This window comes from Anolis carolinensis, chromosome 2, assembly GCF_035594765.1.
Source record: "Anolis carolinensis isolate JA03-04 chromosome 2, rAnoCar3.1.pri, whole genome shotgun sequence".
NCBI classification, from domain to species: Eukaryota; Metazoa; Chordata; class Lepidosauria; order Squamata; family Dactyloidae; genus Anolis; species Anolis carolinensis.
Genome location: NC_085842.1, coordinates 302,104,513 through 302,122,232, shown reverse-complemented (window position 1 = coordinate 302,122,232; position 17,720 = coordinate 302,104,513). Strand labels below are relative to the sequence as shown.

Below are 17,720 nucleotides of genomic sequence, written 5' to 3'. Positions count from 1 at the left end.
ATCTTCAGGTTTTTTAAGATACTTCGTAAATTACAGGATCTGAACTGAAACAGAGCCCCCTTTAAATTGAGATAAATACTGGGCATATTAGTTATTATACACAATGACATTATGTAGTGTGCAAAAGCAATGCTTACTGAAATACTTACTGCATTTTGAGGGGAAGCAGCAAAAGGGTCCATCTTAAAAGGATTTTCAAATGAGCTTTCAGCAGGTTTAGGAAGTGACACAGCATTTTGCCTGGGAATGGGCTTTGGTGGCACTGTGTTGTAGAAAAAGACAACTTTTATCAAGCAATCCTTTAAAAAAGGCACCATGAGCAACTCATTTCACATTCACTGCAAATTAAAACATGTTTGGCATCAAGTGTGCACTTCAACTGCAGTAATCTTTCTATCAGCCTCTTAAAGCCTAGGGCAACTTCTATGAACACGAATGATCTCCACCTTAGACTCTGTTTTTATAACCCCCCATGTCTTCTGGGACAGGGTTTCAAGGCTAGCTGATGTTGGGGACTAGTAATTTTCTAAAATGTGTCAGGAACTGGCACTCTATTTGTACGCATTGGTTGGATTCTTTCCTGAAAAGTGTTTGGTTCTTTTCCTGAAAAGTTGCCAGGGACCAACAATTTAACACTGTTCTAGGATAGAATAATAGAATCAGAAGTGGAAGGAACATCATGGGCCATTGAGCCCAATACCTGCTCCGTGGAGGACCTCTCCAGCAGATAGTAGTCCAGCCTCTTTCTGACAACATTCAGAGAAGGAGACCCCACTAATTCTCTAAATAATTGGTTCCATTGCTGAACTGCCCTTAATGTCAAGAAGTTTTCCTAATGTTCAATTAAAATCTACTCTCCTGTAACTTAGAATATTTAAAGAGTGCAATCATATCACCATTCATTCTTCTCTGAACATGCCCAACTCTTCAGCTTTTTCTCAATTTTTTTCCTCTGTACCTGGTACCATCCTTGCAGCTTTTTTCAACCTCCAACTTGCCATTTCTTGCCATTAAGTCCCTATTTTTTCCAGTGTGACAAATTATCATCCTAAATTTTATGGAGGAGACCAGGAGCTTTTAAAGTCAAGAGTTTGAGGGCTCATAAACCCAGAGTTCTACACTTTGCCCATCCTAAATAGAACTTAATCTTATCATATCTAACAAACACAGTTCTTGTGCATACCCAAAGCCAATGAACCGCTAGACATAGTGTACTCTTAACACAAACTGGCCAGGTGCACATGCAGTTGATTCAGTTAAACACCTGACCTTAAATCAAGATACCAAAAGTTTCATCAGTGTTTCCCATTTCCACACTGGCTTTAGCATACTTGCTGTTACTACAAATTCATGAGAAAAAACTTTTTAGGTAGTCTTTCCTTCAAACACACTTTGCTGCAATGTTTCCAAATCAACCTGTTTCAAATCTGCAACCACTTAAAATCAGGATTCTTTTGATGCTACTTTTCTCTTGTAGTTAAGTACAACTTGCACTGCTAAGACACAGACTCAGTAAAACTTTGTGAACCTCACTTCTGAAAGAAAATGGAGAAAGTTCAGTGGGAAAGACTTTCTTTAGCCAAGTTGAGAAGCCAAAAAGGAAGGCAGTGCAGTTGACGTAGAAAGACAGTTAAGCAAAATAAGAATTGTTAGTCCCAACTAGAATAAGACCATTGAATCAGTGGGATTTATAATTCAAGAATTGATTTGGTGAGTCTCCTCTAGGTGGGATAAACCAATAGCATTCAGGCCATCACGGTACTAAAATAGAAGCAATGAAAAAGACCACTTACATTTTAGTATTTATCATGATTTCCAACAATTTCCATTACTCTATATATTGAAAAAAGTTATCCTCCTTTCACACTCTTTGGGGAGTAAGTGGGCTAAAAAATTAATTTTTGAATCCATCCAGGGGGCTTGTTCTTAAGCTAAACTTCAGCAGGGTATTGCTATCAATATACTATACCAACAAAGGTCAAACATTTCTATGGGTTAAGATTTAAGGAATATTCTCTCCCTCAAAGACCACCTATGATACCTGTCACATATACAAAATATTATAGAAGCCATCCCTTCAAGATTAGGAAAACAACAACTTCCCCTTCAGGTTTAGTAGATGAAAAAGGAAGCTTGGAGTGATTATGGTCAACTTTAGTACTGAAGCAACTGGCAAAGGTTCCATCATCTGAAAATACATCACACAGTCCTAGACACTTGGGAAGTGTTCGACTTGTGATTTTGTGATATGAAATCCAGCATATCTATCTTGCTTGCTGTGTCATAATAAAATAATAATAATAATAATAATAATAATAATAATAATAATAATAATAATCCTCCTCCAACAGACCTTGTTGCTGCTGTTGCTCTCCCCTCCTTGCCGGCACAGCTGGCGGTTTTGTCAACTGGAAGTCTTTGAACATCTCCTTTACATCCTTTATTTCTTTATCTCCAAGAGGATCCAAGGCAGTGAAGGCATCACTCTCCTTCTTGACTTGCTCTTTCTGAGGTGCAGTTCTGGGAGGCAGTTGAGGAAGTGGAGGACTAGTAGATGATATGGAAGATAACATAGATGGTGGCTGGGCTGCCAGCGTGGAAGGGAACATGTTGGCTTGGAAAGGGTTTCCAGTGCTGGGTGGTTGCCCCCAAGCATTAGGAGGAGAAATACGTGCAGATTGACCCCAGAGGTCAGGAGCGGGAGGCTGGATTGTAACTCCCAGAGATGTTGTCTGGCTCCAGCTAGGAACCTGTGGAGGAGCACCAAAACCAAGAGGTGGAGAAAAGCTTGCTGGCTGAGAACTTAAAACAGATCCAGAAAAGACCGGAAGCTGCTGGCTGAAAGCTGGAGGTTGAGGCCCCCATGCTGGTGTTGGGGAAGTTACCGTTGGCAAGCCACCTGTGGAGAAAAAAAAATATCTTTACAGATGATGTTACATTTACCATTGATGAACTCTGAACCCTCAGCAAAATAAAGATTGTGGATGCTAATCTTAGGTTGTATATACAGTGTATCATCCATTTGCACTTTAAATAGGTTTGCACTAGGCCCAATAATGCACATAAGAATAACTTTTTGTCTTGCTTAAAATGTTGCATACTTTAAGAGATACGTAGCAAGATAATTTTTTCACTAGTAGCATTTGGAATCTATTTTAAGCAACATTCCATAGACCTATTATTCATCTTATCTTAACATGAAAAAGACAATTTTACCAACGTAGTTCTTTTTCCTCTTTTTATCATCGGTCATTCTATCCAGCCATTTTTTCAGCATACAAATTACCATCACCCTTCCATATTTGTGGGCTTGACATTTATGGATCTGATCTTTCGGTCCTCAAGTGCAACTCAGTAGGCTCTGTAGGAATCTCTAGGTCCTTCAAGTGCATCTGGATGGTTAATTTCTGCCAGAAGTTGATTATAGAGTTGTGCTGGAAGAAGTGTTCTCTCAGGTCAAAAAAGGCTTCTTAGTCATGATTCCCTATTTTTGTGGGGGCCGGGCATTCTAAATCCCAGCAAATGTGGAGGACTAACTGTAGTTCTCATTGTGGAAAAGTCAGGTAATGATGGCGAAATAGATGGACAGTCATGTGGGTTTTTTAGTTTTGAAGTATTAGACATATTACCCACCCAAACTTGAATGATGTGCAATCATTTCTACATTACTACTATATCAGAGAAAACCAAGAAACTCAAACAAAATCAGTGCTCTGAGAATCTGCAGTCTAACAATTCAAAACACAGAGAGCCAGTGTTGTATAGTAGTTTGAACACTTGACTTCGACTCTGGAGACTAGAGTTCAATTCATTGCTCAGCTGTGGAAACTCACTTGGTGACTTTGGGTGAGACCTACTTAGGCTTGCCTTTAGTCAGAAATGTCTTGGAAGGCCCACAACAAACTTGAAACTGAAATCACAGTAATATCATATCTACTGGGAATAAAATGCACCCCAGAAACGTACTTGTGAATGATAGAAAAAGGCGAAGTATATAAGTAAAATAAAACAAATAAGGCAAAACAGCCATGATCTCTTTATTTGTTCTCTTTATTCTCTTTATTCCATGGAGTGGCATTCCAGGAGATCTTTGGGCTGTGAGGTCTGAATTTCTGTTCCCAGGTCCAGCACTGGCTCCCAGCAAGTTTTCGGTTTACGAGTCTGTTCCTTGCTCAAGAATTGCTAAAGGAGAGAGGCTCTTTTGCTAACCTTAAAATAAGACATGGAATACAATTTCCTCTGGAGCAGGACACCCTTAGCAATGTTCTTACCAAAGATCATCAAAAGGCCTATTGGAGGTACAGTATATATACAGTATCAACTGTGATTCAGTTGGATTTTAAGTTAACTACAAACTGTATTGTATTGCTTGCCTCCAGAGGGCACTCTTGTACCATGCAGTGAGTAAGGATGGGTGCAGAACATCACTTCATTCTCAGTCGGTTTTGAATGTGTGTGCTTCCTATATTCTGTGTGCTTCCTATATTCTACACTCTTGTGTCATTTCTACATTAATTCAAGTTGACCTTTCCAAAGGAGAAGTCTGTATTTAAATATTCACATACATTCTCCCAAAACACACATTTTAAGTTTATTTTATTCCAATACATACAAAGCAGTATGTTTTAGGCAAAATACTGCAATGGCGAGAAAAAGTGCAGAATATTAATAACTAGCTGTGCCCGGCCACGCGTTGCTGTGGCAAAGTGGTGGTGGTATTGGTTAAAAATTGTTGTGGAATTTTTATTTGATGCTATTTGTATTTTTTAATTAATTTTATCGTAACTTATCTTTTTATTTATTATATTTTATTATTTTCTTGTATTATTTTTAGTTATTTTCTGTTATTATAGTATTTCATTGTATTAATTTTTAGTGTTTTTTATTATTTTTGTTGTATTATTTGTATTTATTTTTTATTCTTTTATTATTATTTGTGTTTTTATTATTTTATTTTATTATTTGATTATATTATTTTTATTTATGTTTTTTTAATTGTATTATTTTATTTTGTTTTTTTTAATTTGTTTTTTCTATTTATTTTATTATTTTTGTTTCTCTTTGTATTGGGTTGCTCTGAGTTCTGTGGTCTGCCTGGTCATGTTCCAAATGTATTCAATGTATTCTCTCCTGATGTTTCACCTGCATGTATGGCAGGCATCCTCAGAGGTTGTGAAATGTGTTGTAACGAAAGGAAGTGGGGTTTATATATCTGTGGAATAACCAGGGTGGAAGAAAGAACTGATGTCTGCTTTAGGCAAGTGTGAATGTTGGAATTGGCACTGAATAGCCTTGTAGCTTCCACGCCTGGATGGTTCCTGCCTGCCTGGAATGAACAAAATGTGGCTCCCAGTATTAAAAAAATATGTGAAATCAGGACAGTTAACTAAAGAACAGCACTGAGCAATCAGGGAATTCCAGACATGATGTCCTGAGGGCCAGCTAACATCTCCCAACAAAGAATTCCCCCTCCAAAGCAGGAAGTAGGCAGGCCTTGAAGGTGCAAGGGCATTCAATGGCAATAAAGGTGGGGAAGTGGAACATTCACAGTCGCCTCAGACAGATCAGAGTTGCCCCATCCTGGATATCATTGCTGAGATAGAAATAAACATCCCACTTGTCTGTTTTCAAACAGATCTCAAAATCTCTGAAGATGGCTGGCATAGACATGGATGGCAGTTTGGTAGCAGATAGGGTTGTGAGGGAATGGGATGTTTAATAGGCTTTTCCTGATTCCCTTCTTATTATCCAACATATTCAGTTATCCAATGTTCTGCCGGGGTGTTTATGTTGGATAAGTGAGACTCTACTGTATATTTATAATCTTATATTATCTGCTTAGAACTGGATTATATGAGGCTCCTTCTACACAGCTGAATAAAACGCACACTGAAGTGGATTATTTGGCAGTATGGACTTAAGATAATCCAGTTCAAAGCAGATAATATAAGATTATAAATGGGTCATATAGCTGTGTGGAAGGGCCTTGAGTCTACACTGCGATATAATCCAGTTCAAATAAGATAATCTGTATTTTATAGGCAGTGTGCAAGAGGCCTGAGGCCCGAGTACGTTGCTAGGAGACCAAGTGGGCGGAGCTTAGCCCTCTAAGTGGCAGCAATTGGCTAAAAACAATTATTCCTCTCCCTCTAATTAGGACTTTATTTTTCTTTTCTTTTTGTTGTCGGAACATAGGGGCAAGGATGGTGGATTGTGCTGCCAAATTTCTAGGTTCTGGGGCTTGTACTTTTGTTGTTTAGTGGCGGGGAGGACACCATTACTCATTTATATATATAGATGGTAGTATTCTGATCCATGCATTTGTTTGGGAGGTGCAAAGCAGGATGATTCACTTTCATAAGGCAAACCAAAAGTGTCAAATATCCCCATTGGTGAGCTTTTTTATTTTTAAAAGTGCATTTAGATTCTTTCCAAAACGCTTCTAGAATCTTCTCAAAATGATTTCAAATGCTTTTATTTCTCAAATCTGTTATGAAGATCGGACCAAGTATAGTGAAGACAATTTCTAAATAGTATCTATTCAAAACTAGATTTGAAACATTGCCTTTCAAAAGAATAAATGTTATGTGTTGAACTCTTTCACAAATGTGCACTTATGGGGTTCAGAGCATCATCCCATCCCTGCTCAGTAGGCATGTCCGATCCAGAAAAAAATTGTTCTAAACTCTGTTCAAAAGTAAGGGGCGCTGGTGCTTCATTTCTAAAGTCACTTCCAAATTTTGAAGGCAAAAAGTTCGAAATTTTCTGAAACTTCCAAATATTTGTATGTACTTTGTTAATGGAGGACGCAATTGTGCAATAGATAAAAACAGCACTGACGGGGGAAACTTTAGGGGATTCTCCCACCCTCATCAATCAGCTATCATGATCAAATTTGATACAGTAGTAGAACACATCGTTCACTCTTAGCTCACCAAATTTCAGAACGTTTTGATGTTCCACTGATTTTTAGGAGTTTTTAAAAAAATATATATGATTAATTTTTTTAAGAGTAAACTCCTTGAATTTTCTAGAGAATGACACTAGGTAATAGGGGATTCATTACCCGCCCCCCAACTTTCAGACATAATAATAAATCTAACAATTTATGGGGAAGTTTTGAAGTTTTGACATTCCTTTTTCATTAAAAAATTAATTTCTCTTTATTTAACAAACCAACAGATTCATTCTGGAATCATTAATCCGGAATGTCAGATCTCTAATGAAAATTATTACAATGCCTGGCATGACAGTATAAGCAGCATTCGTCAGCTGGAACAACATTCATCCCGAGTGGCTGTAGCTGCACAAAGGCAGCTAACAGCACCTTGAGTCAGTCTTGAGTGACACAAATCAGCCCATGCTTGTGAGCCAGAGGAAAATGAATGGCAAATGACCCGCCCCCCAACAGCACAGCCCCATGTTGCGTTATCCTTCAGCAAGAACAAGAATAAGACAGACAGATCCAACGCAGAGAACAGTAACATTGCTTGGTCCCCTAAACGGAGGGAACAGAGCATTCTCTCTATGCAGAGAGCAATTCAGGAATGATGGAAGATGCCACACTTGGGCACAACTGGCAGACAGGATTGAACCCAGAGAACAGTAACATTGCTTGGTCCCCAAAATGGAGGGAACAGAGCGTTCTCTCTATACAGAGAGCAATTCAGGAATGATGGAAGATGCCGCACTTGGGCACAGCTTGCGACCAGACAGACACAACTGGCAGACAGGATTGAACCCAGAGAACAGTAACGTTGCTTGGTCCCCAAAACGGAGGGAACAGAGCATTCTCTCTATGCAGAGAGCAGTTCAGGAATGATGGGAGATGCTGCACTTAGGCACAGCTTGTGCCAGACAGGCAGGATTGGACCCAGATAAAAGTAACTGCGTCAGTTGTGAGATTTATTTAAAAGTGACCAAACAAATTTCCCAAACCCCAGCACTTTTTCTCTCCCAAAGGCTTTCTCCTTTTCCCACTTTTATTTCTCTCTCTTATTGTTTAAAAAAGTGACCAGTTTCCCAATCCCAACAAGGTTCCCAAACCCCAACACTTCTCTCCCAAATGCCTTCTCTCCCTCCCACCCAGCCAGTAGCAGGAGCAGCAGGAACTCAAACAACCACCCTCGTCCCTTGCCCTGCCAGAATGAGCCTGCAAGCCATGCAGCCGGGCTTTTAAGCATTGCAGGATGTCCAAAACCCCTCCCCTTATACAAACGTGAGCACTGATTGGTAGGGAGGAAAGCCCAGGCTAGGCATCTCCTCCCTGCAAAGTTTGGTTGCCTTAGTCATACTTAACAAAGCTATTTCCGAGCCCTTTGAATCAATGGGCTCAAACGCTTCGAATTTAAAAGTTCATTCTGGGATGCTGATGCGCATCGAAACTGCATTTGGAAGCTCAAAAACTTACGATTTCATTACAATTTATGAGAAATATGAGGAAATTGCACATGCCTACTGCTCAGTTATGGATACCTTCCATATGTCATTATAGTCATTCTACTTGAACAGAACTTTCCAAGCTCTGCTGCAAATATAAACATTCCTCGTTTCTTTTTCTTTTTTTCCACAGTGCTTTTGGAATTATGCGCTTTGTAGGTTTCATTAATCAGTTCTTTCTAAGATAAGCCACCAGATGGGACCCAAATCTTTTTTGAACCTGCTCAATCTGGTATAATGGCAGGTTGGCACTAATCTTGCCAACCCAGTCCTCTTATTATTTTCTAGTACACCATCATACAGATCTTTGTTAGCATGAAAACTTAATCTCTTAGTTGTAGCAACTGCTTTAAACCCTGTAGTTCCAGGAAACTACAGCCCCATTGATCCTTCAGAGACATATAAACAGCTGTTCTAATTTTTGGAGTTATTCATGCCACTGAATATACTGTACTCAAGTTCTTGCATTTCTGTCTAGAGGCATTTTGAGAGTTTTCCAGGTCTCAGGATAGTTCAGACCACCATTTACTGTTCTGGCGTCTTGATTACACAGAACTTTATCCAGCAAAGTCAAGCGCTTAAGTGTTTCACTCTGACTAAAGCTCTACAAGGCATTTTGGCTCTGCTAAGTCACAATCTTCAGCATTCCATAACCAACTGGGGATTGCTACATAGGAATCAAGGCAGTGTTGCAAGAGAGATATGTGGAAAATCAATTTCAGGGGTTGGTGCAGCCTGTAGGGAGTCCTGGTGGTAATAATTGGTCCCTGGATTTACAGAGCTTGACCACCGCAGTGCAGAAAGTTGATAGGCGTGAAGAGCTCACCTGCGAGAGGCCAAAATGATGAAGCCAAATTAAAAAGTCTCTTTAAGAGCCTGTGAGGTGTGGCCTATGGGCAGTCATCCCATTCAGATTATTTACAAAGATTGGGCCGCTGTGAGTTTTCCGGGCTGTATGGCCATGTTCCAGAAGCATTTTCTCTTGACGTTTCGCCCACATCTGTAGCAGGCATCCTCAGAGGTACCTCACAACCTCTGAGGATGTCTGCCATATATGTGGGCAAAACATCAGGAGAGAATGCTTCTGGAACATGGCCATATAGCCCAGAAATCTCATAGCAACTCAGTGATTCCAGCCATGAAAGCCTTTGACAACACATTTACAAAGATTGCTAGGAATTACATTTAAAAAAGGTTTATTACTCTTTTGGTCCACTTAGTAACCAGAGGTCTATAAGTGAAGTCAAGGCATGTTTTGAACTCTCTCCCTCTCTTTCTATGTATGTGTTAAAAGAGAGAGAGCACAAAAAATACCCAAATAAAAACTACTGCAAAATTGGCCATCACATTCAGGCAGTGCAGAGATCTAAAGATATGGGAACAGTGAATGCTGAGATATAATCCATATGGTAGAAAAACTTATCTGAGAAGAATGTTCCACAAGTAGAGTGCCATAAAAAGTTCTGTCTTGTGATCACTCACCATCACAGGTGGCCATGGAAGGAGGAGTTAGGAGTGTTTCCAAGCAAAGAAAAATACAGCTGGTGCGCTAGTCACTTGGTGAATAGGATCTGGGAAGGGATGTTTTATGTGTGTATGGTGGAAGAGATAGCATAAAGTGAGCTTACATCTGTTGGGTTAACCCTTCCCAACTTGGAGAGTCTTTTGGGAGGCGATTGTGTCTGTTGGGTAAGGTTATTTGCTTGTGTGTATTGAGTGGAAGTGTGTTTATGTGCTTGTTAGTGTTCTTTTGTGTATAGCCCTATGTCTTCTGCCTGAGCACATATTCTTGGTGGGGCAGGAGTCAGAGATTTCATTGCATGACTAGCTGTCTATATAGCTCAAGCAGTGGTTGCATAGTCTAAATTCACACACCCCATAGTTACACTCAAGTTATGTTATGGAGTTGTACTGGATGGCTAGGTGGCATTGTGGTCTCCAACTCTTATGAAATACAGGAGAAGATGTTTCTTCAGAGAACCTAGCTGCTAACCTCTTTGTTCTTTAAGGTAGGTGGAAAGGTATTGGCATACATGGCACAATCACCCACTTCACATCCACTTCTAGCTCTACTGGTCTGGACTAACCTATGCTATTTTAGCAGTGATCTAGGTTGTTGGTCCACCTCAAAATGTAGAATTGGTTTTGATCTGCATATCTATGATGTTTGATCCTGATCCTTGGATAACCTCTCCTAGCTTTTTATGCCATTCTTTAAAGGTCAGAAAATAAAATACAGTTTTGTGCATCCAAACAGTATAATTGCCATGCACCAGAACAATAATCCCACGACACTCCTTTCTGGAACTGGCCATTTAAGCAGAAAACAAACAATGGCAATTCAGTGCTGCGTATACAAAGTCACACAGTCTGCCCAGCAGGATTCTATGGTTGGTGGTACTGAAAACCACGTTCATTTTTTTCAATAGCTATGATTTACATTGCTTTTGATTCTAATTATAGTTTAATCACATTTTAACTTTTGTATTTTTTAGTGGTGTGATTTATCATCTCTATCTGTTTTAACATTTTAAAGGCATATTGAATCCCAGGACTAGGAATGCATGCCTGCATACATGCATGCATGCACGCGCACGCACGCACACACACACACACACACATCAATCCACTGAGAAGTCAAAGAGGCACCAATGTTACACACATAACAAACCCTGCCCAACATCTAGCAAAGGTTAGGCTAAAACAATTTGTTTCAAAACAAGGCCAGAAATTGAACTGGATTTTTAAAAAGAAAGTTAATTTCAGCCTGAGGTGCCTTGATTTGATCAACAGTCTCGAACTCCAGAACCTTGTCTAGGAAAAGGATGTTGACAACTTATGTAGTGTTTTCATCTCATGGGATCAGATTTGGCTTCTTTTAAGGAAAACACCAATACCTGTCTCTTTTAGAGAGGATGGCACAACCTCAGTCTATAAAGATGACCTAACATCTCCTGGATCCAGCCAAATGGATCTCATAAAATAAAATAAGTGACAAATGGCAAAAGGCAAGTGTACAGTGATCAACTGAAGGCAAACAAACATCTTGTTCTTCTTTGTCAGCAACTGAAACTAGTTCAGTAAAACTAGGAAAGATGCACTGAACTTTTCCTCCACCTCTCCTGCTGGACCTGCACTCACTATAGAACCTAAGTTGTGATTGACAGAACCCTTACTATCCTTTCATCTATGACAACCTTGAAACAGCATGCCACAATCAACTCTCTTGATAAACCAGATGGCAACAGTCTCATCATCAGTCAGAAAAGCTGTGATGGTTTCCATTGTGAAGGTGTAACAGGTGTTGTCGACTAGCCCCTTAATAGAAATTCTTGCCATTATACTACAGGTTCCAGCAGTCGCTTTATAGTGAAAAAGTACGCCAAGTAGAGGACTAAAAAGGCAATTAGGGAAATGAATGCAACAAAACAGCAATGAAAAAATAGATACAACAGGCAGTCCAAAAGCTGATGGGAAAGGAAATATGTAGCCCATGGCAGAGATCCATGTAATGTTTGCATCATGCAAATTCACACCCACAGAGTTACACTCAAGTTACACTATGTTGGAGTTGTTCTGGATGGCACAGCAAGCAGCAATTATTGCTTACATAATTTGCTATCAAGTGCATTTGTACACTTTAAGATGTGTGGAAGAAATAGCTTGTGACTTGTGTGTATTTACAAGTTGTATGTATTTACAAGTGTTTTAAAGCTGTTCACCCAATGCCAACATTTTGAGTCAACAGCTATGGACAGTCCTTACTAACCTAGTGCAGGTATGGGAGCTGCTGTGGGCGCACTGGTCTTGAAGAGGTCTAGAGGGTTAGTTTGTACCGGCGCTGGCTGTGCTACTGAGGTCAGAGTGCTTGTTGAGGCCGGTTCAGGAGCAAAGATGTCAGAGCCAAACAAGTCATTGGCTGAATTCTGGAAAGGTAAGAAAAAAGATCCTATTAGAACAGCTATAGAATAATGATAAATTTTGCAAAGGAGGTTAGATTTTACTGGTACTAAGCTACTATCCACTCTCAATCTGTTTTCTTGCATTTTGATGTAGATTCTAGACATATGAGCAGCTAAGCAAAACCCATCGAGTGACAGAGAGACTCTCAGCCAGGAGACAAATTCTGGAATAGATTAATTCATTTTGGATGTGGCAATGCTGTCCAAGAAATCCGCTATGCTGGGGTTGGGGACACAAGGTGTACTTAAATGTTTTAAGTGGCAGCAATACACTGAATTATTTTACATAGTTTGTGCAAAATGATTCCTGCTTGAGGTCAGACTTGGCCTTGCAGGTGCAAGATGGGGGTATATTTAAACTAATCTTAGGCAATCTATACAGCAAGTCCAATATCAAATCTATCTTTGATCTTAGTTCAGAGCATCGTATGCATGCTTTATTCTGGAATCCTTCAGACTTAAGAATTCTGTCTTTCTTCATCTATATGAAGCACACAAGTTAATATAACTTCATTCTCCTACTTTCTGTAAGCTATAGCAGAACGTCTGCTTTCCCTCCAAAGCTATAGTCAACTACAACATTATGAGTTGAGTAACTTACTTACCAAATTACAGAAACATGGCAGCATTAGGAGAGAGAAAGTTAAGTTTAGGAAAGAAGGACAATTGATGCACACAAACAGCAAAGCCACAGAGTAAAGTTTACAGTAGTCATAGCCTCCAGCTTTACAACTGCAGACAATGTATTTCTCTGCCAGCAAAGCTTTCATTGAGAAGGGGTTGGGAAATCCCATCACCTAGTCCAAGTACAAAGCATGCATGTCACCAATGAGTGCGTGCACCAACGTTCACCTTAACAGTCCTCCTTCCTCTTCCCGGCTTGGAACTCTGTGGAGGTGGGCTAATAGTTATAGAGTCATGCGCCGTCAAATGGGTGGTGCTATCGGAGTCTAGCCGTAATCCATTTTGCACTGGTAATCCTTTGGAAGAGCTCTCCGCGAAGACATTTAGTGGGGATTTGGCAGTGAAACCATTCTGTTCTCTCTCAGGTATCCCATTTGGAAGCTGGACAGGCTTCGTCTCAAGAGGCCACTGGCTGACCTGATTGTCATGCTTCCCAGTTCGGTTAGAGATCTGGTCAAACTGTTTCCCAAAGTAATCTACATCCCCATTTACATAACTGTTCCCCATCTTCTGGTTGGGAGATTTGAGAGGAGAATCAAGTGAGGGCTGTGCCAATTGGTCGGGTTGCGTGAAAGGATCGTCGCGGAAAGGGTCAGGATTGGGCGTAGGAAAGAAGCTGAGGTTTGCAGAGAAAGCATTTTCGGGCAAGAAAGATGGCTGTGGCTTTGACAGTGGTAAGGAAGGTGTGATGTCATTCAAGAAAAGTTCCTCCCCTTTGAGAGAAGCTGGAGGGACCTCAATTTCAGAGTTTAAATCCACTAACAGGATCTCTTTATTCTCCTCCTGTTAGGTTTGGGAAAGACAGATTAGCAGAAGAGTTATTTAGACATGTGCAAGTCATTTCATGTGCCCATTGATTAAAAACGATAAGCAAGCAGACTTGTGAGGAAACATGGTTTTTGAAAACACGCTTCCTATGACTTACAAACATTTTGCTATCTGACAGTTACATTATGGTAGGGATGGGCAAACTACAGCTCTCCAGATCTTGCTAGTCTGCAACTCCTACCAGCTCTAGCCAAGAAAATCAATGATGAGGAATGCTAGGAGATGCAGACTAACAATAAGGGAAGAGCTACACTTTGGCCACATTGAAGAGCTGTAATCTTCCCAGAGACATTTCACTGGCAAGTCAGGCCATGGGGGACAGGTTGATCTTTCTATTTGAGCTTTGTATTTCAAGCTTTTTTCCCTGATTCTTACCTTACAAAAGCTCTGGGTTGTCTTCTTCAAATACTTATAGGTTTAGAAGTATAGGCAAAGTGTGGTGTCCTTCTAGAGCAGGCATGGACAAACTTTGGCCCACCGTTGTTTTGGACTTCAACTCCAACAATCCCTAACAGCCAGCAAGCTGCCTGGGATTTCTGGGAGTTGGTCCATAGCACCTGTAGGGCTGAAGTTTGCCCATGCCTGCTTTAGAAAGATACTATAATTTTGCTTATACAGTACTTCCAAACCTATCACAAGTATTTGGAGATGCCAACTCAAACCTTTAGTAGTCAATCTACATTTAATACTAGGGGTAAATAAAATGTACAAGAGTTGCTTCACACTTCAGTTAGGAAAATAGCTCAGCCTGAATCGGGTCCAAATTCAAAGCCTGATTTGGAAATCCAAATTTTAATGTCTCCCATAGAAAACCTTCAGCAACTGTTATTTTTTCTTCTTGTGGAGATTAGCTAAAATTAGCAGACACGGTAGCACCTTAATGCTAGGGGTTTGCCTATAACTTTTAAAACAGGGAGAGCTGTCCATTTTGAGGGGTCCTACGTCAACACATTTTAGAAGAACAGACACCAAGATTTGTATGAGAGCAACTTGCATATCAAGGGTGGGATATGTGTGGCTCTGAGCTGGTGTGTGGCCCCATCTCAGCCCTTTTAGACTCACCCAAATGTCCTTTTTCTGGTCCAAAAGAAAACAAATAGTCATTTCTGGGGGGGGGGGGGGGGTGGAAACCCCCAGAAGTTGCAATTTGCCTTTTTAACATGTTACAGGACACGTCTGCATTGTTTAGCATCAGAAACACTCCTTTGAGGCTATTTTAAGTTAGGTTCTTGCATTTTTAAAACACATGTTTGATAGTCCACACAGATAGACCAACAGACTATCTGCTCCTTGACTCAGTGCAGCAGTTCAACTCTGCTGGACTGATGAGGAGGGATCCCTAAAAAAGGAAAATGACATACTTATCCTAAAATTTAGGGAACAACTGTTGTAAAACTGATTTGTGGGGTAGAGGTGGACAAAATTACGCAACTTGCAAAACTGCAGAAGGATTGGGTCCAAAACTTTAGGCATCTGGGAAAGGGGATGATCAACCTTCCAGCTTTATCTGTATTTTGGAAAGCAATTTAAATGCAAACCAAGGGAAACCTACAACATTTCACAAGAATGGGTGCAGAGACCATGGAGTAATGATGAATGAAAAATGGTTTGAGACTGTTTTCTGTTTAAAGAAAATGTAACAGGACAGGGGAAGATGACAAATGTAGAGCATTCAATGACAGAAGCAGCAGGATATGGACATCTGACATTTTCTGAGCAAGGATCTAATGCCACATGCTCTTAACACATAGGACAGATTTTTGGTCTTGTGAGAGAAATAGCCAAAAGTACTGAACATTGGCTCAGTCCTGAGAGACATTATTTCAGATTTCCTGGAAAAACCATCCAGTGTGATTAAAAGGTAGAGCTGCCTGTCACAAATTACACCCTAATTCTGCTTCTCATCCAAGTGTTCAGGTGTTATGGAGAGCTCAAGGAAAATGCATTCATTTTTTGAAATGGAGACCTGCTGCCTTCTGTTTGCATCCCTCCAAATTCAAACTGCAAATGCATTTTTGGCAAGAAGATAATAGTTCCTGCAGACAAATTCTACTTCAGTTTTAGCATTTCTAGAATAAGGCTGATTTGCCTCTGGATCTGGTATTCTTCTAGATCTGAAATCCTTTTGTGTGGGTAGGGGCACAGGACCCCTGTAAAAGTGGAAGAAACATGAATTTAAAAACACTGTTTTTTTACCTGAGAAAGCACTTTTCTAGGAATCTCAAGGTTTACCAGGCTGACTCTACAGTCACCTTTCACCATAAGTGGTCAACATGCAATTGCACTATAGAGAGAATACTTCTTGGGAAAGTGTTCCCTCTAGAACAGAGTTTCTCAAACTGTGCTCCTCCAGATGTTTTGGACTTCATCTCCTCACAATTCCTAACAGCTGGTAAGCTGGCTGAGATTTCTGGAAGCTGAAGTCCAAAACACCTGGAGAAGCACAGTTTGAGAAACACTGCTCTAAAGAAATCTCCAGAACGAACAGGTTTAACTTTTTCTAAATTTGAGTTGGAGGACCTAGAGAGAACATATTAATCAAATCCACAAAAGATAAACCCACAAATGTGAAAGTCAATTGTCCTGGGCACCCTTCTCGGATCTTTTCAGTATGACCACTTAAGAACCAGTTCCTATACCTATAGTAAGTAAGTAAACTTTTATTATGTTCAATGACCAGCTCATACCTATAAAGTCTTGCATCCAACTAAGTCAGTAGTTCTCGAACTGTGGGCCCTCATGTGTTTTGGCCTACAACTCCCAGAAATGCCAGTCCGTATACCAGCTGTTAGAATTTCTGGGAGTTGAAAGCCAAAACATCTGGGGACCCACAGGTTAAGAACGACTCAATTAAGCCATCTCAACTAGAGACCCAATGGAATTTACATTTACCACTGAACAATTAATTAATTGAATTTGTTTAAGTTGGACTAGTAGTAGGATTTAAGCCTAATAAACTACTCAACTACTCAATTATGGACATTGTTTCTTCAATATCTTTTTGGAAATATTGGTTTTCACTATTATAAACCTTAAGAAGATAGGGATGATACTGGCTTCAAATATATCCATGGGAAGATTCAACAAATGAACCCACATCTACTGTTCTGATCCCACCTTACACAGCCAAATATTCAATATTATTGTTGATCAAAACACTTGTCTTCTCCGGATATGAAACCCAAAAGTTATAATCCTTTACTACTCACTGTCGGACTGTTCAAGTCAGGAGGAGTAGACATGTCTCCAAACAGATCCATCTGGTCAACAGCCTTTAAAGAAGAAGAAATGCAAGAAATTAGGATTGCACACACATTGGCCTACAAAGTCACTTGAGTCTATGCTACAGCATAGACATGAACTCTTGAAAAACCTGAATCTCTGCAGTAGTCTGGTTTATCTTGCTGCATTAGTTCAGCCTGAGTTTGCTTAAGTAATGTGATTTCCCTCCAGCCCAACGGCTATTTAGATGTCTGTTACCTGGTTATTCAGATCAGACACCTGTACGTACCAGCTTCATTTTGCCAGCTTGATCAGAAGATGTCTCATCACTACCATTCTGAAAGAGAACAAAATCAAGTCAGGATGAAGACTCAGCTGCTGTATTCTCAAATTTATAAAACAAGTAACAAGAAAGCATTCAGTGTTTCACATTGTTTGGAAGTAGCAACTGTAATGAAGTCTGTTAGATGAAAAGCTTTCCATGACTGAGGACAGAGCTTGTTTCTTACCTCAATTTTATTGGCCTCTTCATTCTGAAAAAGAGAAGTTACACTTCTATTACTCATAGGAAGCGCAATGTTTTAA

At 40.0% G+C, this 17,720-nt stretch overlaps 1 protein-coding gene across 3 annotated transcripts in view; it reads right to left on the bottom strand.

Annotated features, from left to right (window-relative positions):
• The window catches only part of dab2 (DAB adaptor protein 2), a 56,477-nt gene that overhangs the window by 3,257 nt on the left and 35,500 nt on the right, over positions 1 to 17,720 (bottom strand). For 2 of the 3 annotated variants that reach the window (XM_008102846.3, XM_062972454.1), the window contains exons 7-13: positions 17,645 to 17,668; positions 17,425 to 17,472; positions 17,123 to 17,185; positions 13,254 to 13,868; positions 12,209 to 12,365; positions 2,354 to 2,899; positions 150 to 262 (exon numbers count right to left, since the gene is read on the bottom strand). In XM_008102846.3, the coding sequence (XP_008101053.2) occupies positions 150 to 262; positions 2,354 to 2,899; positions 12,209 to 12,365; positions 13,254 to 13,868; positions 17,123 to 17,185; positions 17,425 to 17,472; positions 17,645 to 17,668 (1,566 nt within the window). The remainder of the gene's footprint in view (positions 1 to 149; positions 263 to 2,353; positions 2,900 to 12,208; positions 12,366 to 13,253; positions 13,869 to 17,122; positions 17,186 to 17,424; positions 17,473 to 17,644; positions 17,669 to 17,720) is intronic. The other variant, XM_062972455.1, reaches the window with a different exon arrangement.